This window comes from Equus caballus, chromosome 19, assembly GCF_041296265.1.
Source record: "Equus caballus isolate H_3958 breed thoroughbred chromosome 19, TB-T2T, whole genome shotgun sequence".
Classification (NCBI taxonomy): Eukaryota; Metazoa; Chordata; class Mammalia; order Perissodactyla; family Equidae; genus Equus; species Equus caballus.
In genome coordinates, this window is record NC_091702.1 from 20,523,623 (window position 1) to 20,536,043 (window position 12,421).

A 12,421-nucleotide genomic window follows, 5' to 3' on the forward strand; every position below is an offset into this window, starting at 1 on the left:
TCTACCGTTCCAGTGCCTCCGAGGGTGTAAGCAAGGGTTATGATCTCCGCCTTCTTGGTATTGTAGGTCTCTAACGAGCTGGCATTATGTTTATCCTCTGAAATTCAGTTCTTCCAATCTTTTGTTGTATTTTGGAGGGGAGAGAATCCCGGGCCAGCTCACCCCGCCATTTTGCTCCGCCCTCTAGGAATTTCTTAAATGGAGGAAGCAGGGCAAGATATTGTTCACACTGAGGTTATCTTTTAGTCATTCAACAAACATTTGTGGGGCAAGTACTATATGCCATGTGTTGTGCACTGAACTCAGAGCTAGTTTAGTGAGAGAGAGACAAGTACTTCTGCAAACAGTTGCACAGAGTGCAGTGTGATGTATCTGTGGCGTGCCTATGGGATCACATAAATGAATAACCAGCCCAGATAGGGAGCATTGGGAGAGACATCCCATAGAAGTAACATGAACTAGATCTTGAAGGGTGAGTTGGCTCAGTAAAGAAGAGAAGAAGGTTATTTTGGGCCAATGCAGCGAGACATGCAAAATAAGAGCCAACAGAGTGAGTCTGGCGTGTTCCTGGATCTGAAAATAGTTCAGGTGCAGCTGGAAAAGAGATGAGTCTGGAGAATTGTGGAATGTGGCCGATGATTGGACAGCCCGTAGAACTGGCCAGCACTGCCATCATCATCCTGGTGCGCTGCTTCACTTGTGGCACGATCATCTGCAACAAGTTGGAGGCCTGCCTGGGGCTGCTGCAGGCTCAGTACATCAAGGGGGCTGCCCTGGATGCGCTGGGCCCAAAGTGCATCTGCAGCCATTGCATGCTGCTGGCCCATGTGCACTTGACTGAATGGCTGCTCAATTATGCGCCCCTGGAGAAGTGACTGCTGGACCCGTGCTGACCACGGGCAGTCAGTGTCTTCCCCAGAGTTCTTTCCATTGAGGTAGCAGAGCTGGGAGCAATGCCAGGCCACTGCCGTGTGGGCATGTGTCCTCCCTGTCTGGAAGGAACCATCCAGTAAAGGTCTTTGCAGAACCACAAAAAAAAAAAAAAAAAAAAAAAGAGGGAGGAAGAGAGATGAGTCTAGAGAGGGTTATAGGCAGCAGGTATGGTTTGCCTAGAATCCCTTCCTTCAGGGAACACTTCTTCCCCTTCCGTAGTCTTCCTCGTTCCATTCTGGGGTGACTAGCCCCAGAAAGAGCGCATGACCCAACCCAGGCTAGTCCAAGCCCTCTCACTTCATTACTTCCTCACCGCCTCACTTCTAAGGACCGTGTGGGCCTGGAGATGCCCACGGCTCTGTTGCCTCCACATGGACACAGGCTGTCTAAAAAGAAAACCAACGTGAAAAAAACAGAACCAGGAAAGACAGGGCATTAATGCGTCTGTGAACTCCTAGATCTTGTCCTGCCTGAAGCCAATGTGGGACTTTTCAGTTACAGGAGCGAACAAATTCCTCATTTTTTCATAAGCTATTTTGAGTGAGGTTTCTGTCACTTGGAACTGAAAGATGACTGACTTACACAGGATGGTAAGTGTGAAGAGTGACACTGAAAGCACCTTTGGAGGGAACTGACTCAAAGCAGGGCAGTGCCACCATCGGATTTGCATCTTAGATGACACTAACCACATGGAAATGGGCTGATGGGGGCCAGTCTAGAGGGAAGGAGAATGATGTGGCTACTGGACCATGGAATTCTCTGAATATTTCTAACATACCCACAACTCCCCTCCTGTTGTTTTAAAATAATTGTAAAATCTTTTCTTGTTACAGAAAACTCAGAAAATATTTAAAAGCAAAAATAAGGAAAGAGAAAACCTCCAAACCTACCCTCCAGGGACAATCACTGTTAAAACTCATATATATCCTTCTAAACCTTGACGTGTGTGATGTGCATCTGTGTGTTCACTGAGATGGCACAAGGTATTCAATAAATGGGCTCATACCCTTGAACCTTGAACTTAGAATATGCAAAACTGATGATCTGGAAAAAGAAGATAGTGTGAAACCACAGACAACATTTTTCCAGAACAAATCATTGACCAGCTTATGATTTTGACTTGTATTTCTGCTCTTCAACTTCAAGCTGAGAATGTGGACTTATGTTAACCTTTGACTGAGTATATGCAAATTTCATGTTACAGACAAAGATTCACATTACAGTGTGTTGGATGATCAACATTGCAGGGGATTAGAAGAGGAAGATCTTATGATTAACTTTTCCACATCTTCACCTCTTGCAATTGTGGGAAAGAAAAAGTAAAGATCACTAACAAGCAAATTAGTCTACAGCTGAGGACAAGAGCAATGAGTATGCAGAAACTGGCCTGCATTTATATAGCGTGTCTATACCATATCGGCCAGACTGCACGTCTGTAACAGCTGTTGGATGCTGCACAAAGTAAGACAGGTCGCATCGCCATCCCAACTCTCTAGTTGCATATAATCTGCAAGGTTTACAAGATTGAAACCCTTATTCTTAATGACTTTTTTTTTGTCACTGGCCTTTATTAAAAGAACTCTCAGAGTTCTCCACTTCTCAAATTCCTATATACTTTCTTCTGCCTCACCTTCCACCCTACTCCCAGCTTAGATTGCAAATTTTATTTCTTAAAACAGCATATGCAAGGACTCTGAAGATGTCTGGTATTTTCTTCAGTCTCCAACCAAAGTTACTTGTTAAATAACAGCGTTGGAGGGGAGCGTGGAACGTTTGTTTTAAAGGCTGCATCAATGCCAAGCCACCATTAGCAACAGATCACCTCCCTATCTCAGGGGAGCCAACTACTCGGGAAGAAGCTCAAATTTTCGTCCCCATTGCCACCTCCCATTCTTTATTCCAGCCTAGACAGACTGAGAGGAGGGTGGTGCGCAGCAGAGACAGAAGGCATGCCAGCTGGATGCCCCGAGAGACCTAGTCCACCTTTTCGGGAGGCCATTACAGACTTGTGCAGCGCTCAGCAGGCAGGTCGTCTGAAGACTCTCGCATCTGGGAGAGCTGATCGACCGTGCCTTCTTGTTTTCATTCAGCCAGCACTCACCGAGCCCCTACTATGTACCAAACAATGAAAATACGAACATCAGCAACCTGTGGCCCCTGCTCCCAACAGCTCCCAGTCCAGGGACAGGGCGAGCAGCCGGCCTCTGCCCGTGCGAGCAAACCGATGCCGAGGGAGACCCATCTTCTGCCCTAAGAGCTGCAGGCTCTGCCACCCGAAAGATTCCAGCCTGGTGGCCGATAAGGCGACTACAAAGCTGAAACTTACCTAACATCAAGACAAAACGTTGGTGCTGTGGGGCTTTGAGAGAGAGATCATGGAGGCAAGATCGGGAGGCGAAAAGAGAAGACCGATGACAGCGCTTACCCAGCAAGCAAGGATTTTATAGCTGCCATCGCTCATTCCCTGGGTTTCTTTTTTACCATCAACATATGCTTTCCAAAATTGGGAATACTGCCCTCCGGGAGTTTACAAATCCCAGTGAAAAGTAACTGCTAACTGCTTGAGTAGAAAGGAAAGAAACAGAAGAATAACTCCTTGGGCCTCTTTGTGATCGAGGCTCCCAGCACAGAGCCTTCTCATCTGGGACAATATGAGATAAGCATTCCATTTTTCTCTTAAGTATCTTGTGCTTATCATGGTTAAAATTAAACCTGCTTAAAATAAAATCTACCAGGATGCTCATTTTGTTTACTCTCCCCCCACCTCCCATGTTACAAAGAGGAAGCAACCCAACACATTGTTCTGTGCTGCTGAGAACAATTCCGTTTCCTTCCTGTTGGCTGTTTTTTTCTTGATATAACATGTAATTAAGGGATTTTTTTTTCCAAGTGGATTTGTGCTGTAAAACTCAGTCCCTCATGTAGCAACATAAGATCCCTCTGCAGATGGAGGCAGCCAAGAACTGAGCAAAAGGACGTGATTTGCTTTAGTGTTGTGTGTGACCAACTTCCTGCTGCCTTTTAATGTTCTGCTGCTAGAACAGCTTAATTGGATAATTAGTTAAGAAATGCACAGCAAATATTTTAAGATAAACTTTTAAAATAAAGCGTGACATACCTAATGGGAAGTGCACAAATCCTAAGTGTATGGCTCAGTGAATTATCACCAAGTGAACACACCCACATGACATCAGCCACACCAAGAAGCAGAACGCCAGAACGCCTCCCTACCATGCTCCCTTTGACACCGGCGATTCGTTTTGCCTGTTTTTAACTTCATGTAAATGGAATCATCTTACATACTCTTTTGTGTTGGACGTTTCAACATTGTGGGATCCATATTGTGTGTAGTAGCAGTTCCTTCATTTTCGTTGCATGGACTATTAATCCCATCCTGAATGGGAAAGACAACTACACAGACGAGTGTGAGGTTGCCCTCAGACTGGAACTCCGAGTGCAGCTCCATTTCCTCATCTCCCCGGTCTAACATTGGATGAAGACAGCCGCCATTATCCACTGAGGATGGATTCCTGGCTAGATGAATAATTTCCTGAGAACTCTCGACCATTGTACCTCAATCCCTGTTAAGAATGTTTCTGTTCCCTTCACTGGGAATTCAACTCGTATTTGCTGAGCACCTCCTCTGTGTGAGTCCTTGTGCTATGTGAGTGCAGCAGGGAAAACAATCCCAGCTGTGAAGCTCACACTAGAAAGGAGAAATAAGACTATACACAAGTAACTCTAATTCAAGGGCATAATCTGATTAGAGATGATAAGAGAGCTACAAGGTGCTTTGAGAATTTTAAAGTCAGAGGGAATCACACTCAATCAAGGGATGAGAAGAAGGCTTTGAGATGGTATCTCATTGGTCCATGAGACTAATAGGATGATCTGTGGAAATATTCCAGGCCAAGGCTATATCCTGAGTAAAAACAAACAAACAAAGACAATGGGGTATTGTGCAAAATGTTAAGTGTCTCAATTGTCCTAAGCATCGGGAGTACTGGGGATTGAGTCTAGAAAGTCAGATGGGAATCATATTGTAGGAGACCTTAAATGTCAAGGTAAGAAAGGACTTTATTCCAGTGGCTTCTTCTACTGGTTTCTGCCCTTCAGTCTACAAATGTGCTCAGACCTCCTTTTTCTAACAATTAACTTTTGTCCACTTTGCTTCTCTCTCAAGTATCTTCATCCCTTCCTTGACTCCCTGTCCTTTTTTTTTAAAAGATTTTATTTTTTTCCTTTTTCTCCCCAAAGGCCCCCAGTACATAGTTGCATATTCTTAGTTGTGGGTCCTTCTAGTTGTGGCATGTGGGATGCCGCCTCAGCATGGCCTGACGAGCAGTGCCATGTCCGCACCCAGGATTCGAACTGACGAAACACTGGGCCGCCTGCAGCGGAGCGCGCGAACTTAGCCACTCGGCCACGGGGCCAGCCCCCTCCCTGTCCTTTTTAAGAATTCTTATCCTCCACTTCAGTTTAACCTACTGCAAGCTAATTTCTATACCCAACATTCTTCTGAAATTATTGCTGCTGAGATCTCCGTATGTCTCAGAGTTCTGGTTGTAAAGAACTGAACCAGCTCTGGCTAGAGAAGACAGAAATGGGCTGTATGGGAAGGATGTTGAATGGCTCCCAAGATTGAAGGGAAGGCGGGAAAAGTATGCTTGGAAAATAGGAAGGAACCAAGAAATATCTAGCAGCCTAGGACTCAGCCGCCAGAACAGGCTACTCAGGCCTTCACTGCTGTTGAATCCTCCCACACCGCTGCTTGCTTGATCTGACTGCCCTAGTGTTGCATCACTTTTTCAAGACTCAAGGTCCTGGGTGGGAGCATCCTCTGGCTGAGCTTGGGTTATGGGTTTGGCCTCTCACCCGGGTGTCAGGGAGAAGAACTTTTTATCCTTCTCTCTCAGCTTTTTAGTGAGAGGCAGAGTCCCCCAGATAGTAAGGTATTTGAGTAAGTACAACCTCTCCCAACTGCTAAGCCAAATAGTCTCTTTCTAGCCTTCATTCTGCTTTATCTCGGCAACATTCATCACCGTCAGCCACCAACCTCCCACCTCCCCGCTTCTCAAACCTCTCTCTCCCCTCAGCATCCAGGATATGGCTTTCTCCTAGTTCTTCTCAGCTTCTGGCCACTTCTGCTCCTCTATCTGCCTCTTAAATGTTGGGGCTCCCAAAATTCCTCCCTTGGTTCCCGCTCATTATACACTCCCTCAGGAGATTACTTTTATTTCCTTGGCTCCAAATGTAACCCTAAATCTTCTGTCGTGGCCTTGATTCTCATTCTGGCCTAAGTCCCATGGTCACTTCAATATCAGCACGTCTCAAGTGGAACTTCACCCTCCCTCCCTGTAGGGCTGTGCCCTTACTGATCTCAAGTCACAAATGGCCCAACTAGAAAGTCGTCATCCCCAGTCCCCACGTATAATAAGTCACCAAATTCTATTCATTCCACTTCAAAACTGTCCCTTTACTTACTGAAGTATTTAAAAGGTCTCTCAACTGCCATTCTGCTTCCCAATTGGCTCAAGGCTCTATGATCTCAGGCCTGGATGAGGGAGGTGGTATGAAGGGTTGAGATGGGGTAGATGGAGAATGGCTAATAAGACAAAGAATGCAAAGAAAGATTGTGTAGGAGAGAGAAGACAAAGTCTGAGATGATTCCAGGTTTCTGGCCTCAGCAACTAAATAAACCAAAAGAAAACAGTGGGTCTTTAGAAGAGCTCCTAGTTTGGAAGGTAGGGCAAGATAGTGCCGTTTCAAGCATGTTATGTTTGAGATAGGACGTCCGGATGGGAATGTCCAGTAGGCCATTGATATAATCATGTAAAGGTTGAGAGGAAGGACAGCATTAGACCCCTGATTTTTGGAGACATCACATCAACCAACACCTAGTGGATGAAATCATGTAACTGGGTAACATTAACAACAGGAAGCAAAGAGAGAGATGAGCAGTGAGGTAAGGTTGGACCCCGGAGACATCGCCATTTCAGAGGAGGCAGAGAAGGAGGAGCCCATCAAGGAGGCTGTCATCAAAGCCAAGGGACAGAGAGTCAAAGGCCAGGCTACTAATAGTGGAGTCAAATGCAACAAGGAAGTGCACTGGGCTTTGCAAAATGGGATCAGCATAGGGCACGCAAGAGCAATTTCATCAGAGGCTGGGACAGAGCCAGCCGGCAGGGAGTTCAAGAGTAAATGAATGGGAAGTGGTGAGAAGAGGGAAGTGACCAAGGGATAGCAGGATGAAAAGAGCCCCCTTTTGTCTGGAACACTTAAACTTGTTCAGAGTGAGATTGAGAACATGCGTGCACTTGAGAGGAAAAGCAAGCTTGAGAGAGAAACTGAAAACCCACAGAGGAGATGGACTCTGTCTGCCTGATGGAGCCACACAGCCAGGAGAGACAGGAGGGAGGAAATCAAGAGTCCCACCTGGGAACTTACAGCTGCTGTATTTCAGGGGCCTTCAAGAACATTTGCTTTTTCTTCTCTGTCTCTTTTTTAAGTTTAATTTTTTAATTATATTCACATGTTCAAAAATAAAAAATTATAAAAGCTCCCTCTTAGCCTTGCATCAGCCCAGTTTCTCCCTCCCACTCCACCCTGTTTCCTGTAGCTATCCTTCCAGAGTTTCTTAATACATGTACAATAAAGTACAAATATAGATTCTTATTTTCACTCCCTCCTTCTCCCCTGACCTTTGTTTTTACCCAAAAAGCACACACCATATCCTCTATTCTGTATCTTACTCTTTGTCACTTAATAGTATGTCTTGCAGAGTCTTTCCATATCATTGCATGGAGAGCAGCCTTATTTTCAGAGCATTTTCCTCACGTGCTGGTGTCATAAATGCCTGAAAAGTGTGTTAGACATGTGTTTTCATTCCATCTGGGTGAACTGCCTGTCAACCCTAATAGTCAGGGACTTTATTTTTGGAGTACAGCGAGTTCAATAACAATTTGCTGGAAATATTAACCAGTTCTGGTCTTTTCTATATTCCAAATCAGCCATAAGAGTAACTGAAATTTAAACAAACATCAAAGATTATGACTCCATCTTAGAAGAGAGGATGTTACCACATTTCAGAATAAATGCCCTGTTGTGGGGTAGGATGGGGAAAGTGTAAAGAAATCGTTTGGGGGTTAACAGCAGGAAATCAGCAAACTACAAAGCTGATAGTGGTTAGAAACTTGGGCAGGATAGCTGATTCAGGTTTAGCAACAGGAAAACGTCACTATCACCTAAGGGCAAATGCAGAAGCGGTTCTGGTGACCTCCAGAAGTGGAGAGCTGGGGCACAGTCAGAGCTGTGAAACATGTTAACCCTCTCTCACCTCCTAGGCTTTCAAGACGTGAAGTGATTGTTTTGAACTATAATAAGCAGAATCATTAGCTGCCTTTCTAGAAATGTTTGCATGGGAAGAGATGATTTGAATTGGATTTTGTGCTTTGAATAAATTTAAAGGATTATGTATCAATTTTAGCCATTATAACAATAATACTGTGTGACAAATCACTCACAATTCAGTGGTTTCAAAAACCCAGACGACCTTGGATTTGGCAATGAGTTTTTAGATTTAATACCAAAAAAAACAATTCACAAAAGAAAACACTGAGAAGTTGTTCTTCATTAATATTAAAAACTTCTGCTCTGTAAAATACTCTATGGAGAGAATGAAAATACAAGCTGCAGACTGGGAGGAAATATTTGCCAAGTACCTATCTGATAAAGGACTTGTATCCAAAACATACAAACAACTCTTAAATGTCAACAATAAGAAAACAAACAACCCAATTTAAAAGTGGGCAAAGATCTGGACACCTCACCAAAGAAGATAAACAGATGATGAACAAGCATATGAAAAGATGCTCAACATCTTATGTCTTTAGGGAAATGCAAATTAAAACAACAATGAGATACCACCACACGTGTATTAGTATGGCTAAAAGCCAAATCACCAACAATACCAAACCCTGATGAGGATGTGGAACAACAGGAACTTTCCTTCATTGCTGCTGGAAATGCAAAATGGTGCAGCCACTGTGGAAGACCGTTTGGCCATATCTTACAAAGATAAATGCAGACTTACCATACAATCCAGCAATCACGGCCATATCTTACAAAGATAAATGCAGACTTACCATACAATCCAGTATTTACCCAAAGGAGTTGAAACCTTATGTCCACAGAAACACCTGCACACAAATGTTTATAGCAGCTTTATTCATAATTGCCAAAAATTGGAAACAACGATGACCTTCAATTGATGAATGGCAACAAAGTGTGGTACATGCAAACAGTGGAAGATTATTCAGCAGTAAAAAGAAATACGCTATCAATCCATGGAAAGACATGGAGGAACCTTAAAGGTTAACTGCTGTGTGAAAGAAGCCAATCTGGAAAAGGCAAAACTATAAAGACGGTGAAAAGATCAGTGGTTGCCAGGGACTTGGGGGAAGCAGAAACAAGGGGAGCACAGGGGATTTTTAGGACAGTGAAACTATTCTGTATGATACTGCGACAGTGGATACGTGACATTATGCATTTGTCAGAATCCACAGACCAGTATGTACAACACAAAGAGTGTACCGTAATATAAAACTGTTGACTTTAGTTCATAATAATGTGTCAATATTTGCTCATCAATTGCAGCAAATGTACCATGCTAATGCAAGATGTTAATAACAGGGGAGGCGAGTATATGAGGCCTCTCTGTACTTTCTGCTGAGTATTTATGTAAACCTAAAACTGTTCTAAAAAAAAAGGCTACTGGGGCTGGCCCCATGGCCAAGTGGTTAAGTTCGCACGCTTTGCTTCCATGGCCCAGGGTTTCGCTGGTTCAGATCCTGTGTGCCGACCTAGCATCAGGCCATGCTGAGGCAGCGTCCCACACAGCACAACCAGAAGAACCTACAACTAGAATATACAACTATGTACTGGGGGGCTTTGGGGAGAAGAAGAAGAAGAAGAAGAAGAAGAAGAAGAAGAAGAAGAAAGAAGATTGGCAACAGATGTTAGCTCAGGTGCCAATGTGAAAAAAAAAGTCTACTAATTTTCTTTAAAAGCCAGCCTGTATGTCTACGAGTCAGCTGTGGATTGGCTGATCTGGGCTGGGCCTGGCTAGGTGGCTTTGCTGCAAGCTGTGAGCCTGGCTGGGCTTGACTTCTCACTGTGAGGTCTACTCCACATGGGCTCATTCTGAGGCCTAGGCCAAAGGGGCAGCAGCCATACAGGGGAACCTCTTCTCATGGTGATGGCAAAAGCACAAAAGGGCAAGCCCAGCCATTCAAGTGCAGGTCAGGCCTCCACTTAAGGCACATACACTAAAAGCCCATGGGCCAAAGCTGGTCAGAAAATCAAGCCCAAAGTCAAGGGGTGGGAAATATCCACTATCTCAGTACAAAGTCACATGGCAAAGGGAATAGCCAAAGGGACACGTGAAGAATTGGAACCAATAATTCCAATTCTAATCCACAGAGACCTTCTCTTTTTAGGCATCCTTTAGGTATCTCTTTTTAGGCCACTCTGTTAAGTAGCCAATAGACACAATATTTTTCTGTTTTTACTCTTCACATATACACCACCATATTTCACTGATTTTAAGAAGCCATTAGTTGTAAAGCATACCCTTATTTTGTATATCCCTAAAAAAGAGAAAACACTGCCAATTAAGCAATGATACAGTGCTTTAACAATAGTCCTGTGTTGCTCTGATCTTTCTTTCATTTCTTCTAAAGATTTGGTAGTTTACTCTGTTTTCAGCTGCACTGATTGACATGTGATAAGCAGTCCTATGGTATATACTCAATAACAAGACGTAACCCACCTTCATCCACTTGTAGCATCTTCCTTTGTTAGGTCCTGGAGAGGACATGGTTCTTGCTTTGCGAGAGAATACAGAATTGCAATCATTTCTCCAATTATAAATATTTGCTTCACTAATATCAAATTTACAACTTGCTGATATCACCGAGAAAAAAATGAGAAAAAACCCAGAAAATCTGAATAGTGATATATCTTTTAAAGAAACTTAATCTGATTTTTAAAAAACTTTCCCACAAAGAAAACTCAAGGGTCAGATTGAATTCATAGAAATTCTTCCAAATGTTTAAGGATAAAATATCACCAATCTTTTTGTGTGCGTATTAAAATTTTCTTTATTACAAAATTTTCAAACAAACGGAAAAGTTGGGTAATGAACCCCAAGTGTCCCTTCACATAGCTTCAAAAATTAACAATATCTGGCAATCTCATTACACTTTCCTCTTCCATTTTCCAGTACCAAAGAAAATGTGTGCCTCCCAATACATCCAGTAAAAGTCTGTGGCTTGCACTTCATCAGCCTGGCTGGGCTACCTTCCCATCGCTTGCACCAATCAAGGTCAGAAGATGATCAGATGAGGCAGCCTGGATTCTGTGCCCACTCCTGCTACTAGGATGGGTCAACTACTTCCAAACCAAATGGACTCCTTGCTTATGCAAAATCTTATACAAACTCTTCTGGAAAATAGAAAAAGAGAAAACATTTCCCAACTAATTTTATGAAGCTAGTGCAACCTTGATATAAAATTCTGAAAAGGACATAAGAAAAAAGGGAAAGTAGAGATCAATTTTTATCATGAACATATATGAAAAAATCCTAAGTAAAATATTAAAAATCAAATCCAGTGATGCATTTTATATATATATTATTCAAATGATAAACCACCACTGCAATTCTAGAATAACCATATATGTGTAGTTATACACACACACACACAAACGAGGTGAGTTATTCTAAAAGTGCAAGCATGATTTGTCACTTGAAAATAAATCAATATGATTCACTACATTAACAGAAAAAAGGGAGAAAATCCTATCAACACTTCTATACATTCAGAAAAAGCATTTGATAAAACTTAACTTTATTCATAATTTTTAAAAATACTCTTAGCAAACTACAAGTAGAAGAAAATTTTCTAAACCTAATAAAGAGTACCTACAAAACCTATAAAAACATCACAAAGATTAATTATTGAAAACTTATTCCAGTAAGATTCCAGTAATGAAATAAGAGTGTCTCCTATTTGATAGCATACTGGAGGTCCTAGCTGATGCAATAAGGAAACAAGAAGGAATAAAGAGCATAAGGACTGGAAAGAAAGAAACTGTATGACATGATTATATACAGAGAAAATACAAAAGAATTTACAGACAAACCACTGGAACTGGGAAGACAAACCATATATTAAACTGGGTAAAGTTTAATACATAATAGATTAAAAACTCAATGGAATTTCTATATACAAACAGCAAACAAGTAGAAACCGAAATTTAAATAGTGCCATTTACAATAGCATCAAAAAATATCAAATATCTAGGATTAAATCTAACAAAATGTGCAAGAAATGTTATTGCACTGAATTAATGCTTCTCTATACTGAAAACTTAAAAATATTATTAAGATGAACTAAAGAAGACATAAATAAACTGATTACTATACCAT

At 42.3% G+C, this 12,421-nt stretch overlaps 1 protein-coding gene across 1 annotated transcript; it reads left to right on the forward strand.

Moving 5' to 3' along the window:
- The first annotated feature begins 355 nt into the window (after window positions 1-355).
- On the forward strand, window positions 356-3,660 carry LOC100629865 (RNA polymerase II subunit L). Its single transcript, XM_070243231.1, has one exon. It carries the CDS (start codon window positions 606-608, stop codon window positions 873-875), a length of 270 nt encoding a protein of 89 aa, XP_070099332.1. The 5' UTR covers window positions 356-605; the 3' UTR covers window positions 876-3,660.
- Window positions 3,661-12,421: the final 8,761 nt, after the last annotated feature.

What these genes read in the sequence shown, in the direction of transcription:
- LOC100629865 (XM_070243231.1), top strand. Translation starts at nt 606, where the DNA reads ATGAGTCTGGAGAATTGTGGAATGTGGCCGATGATTGGACAGCCCGTA.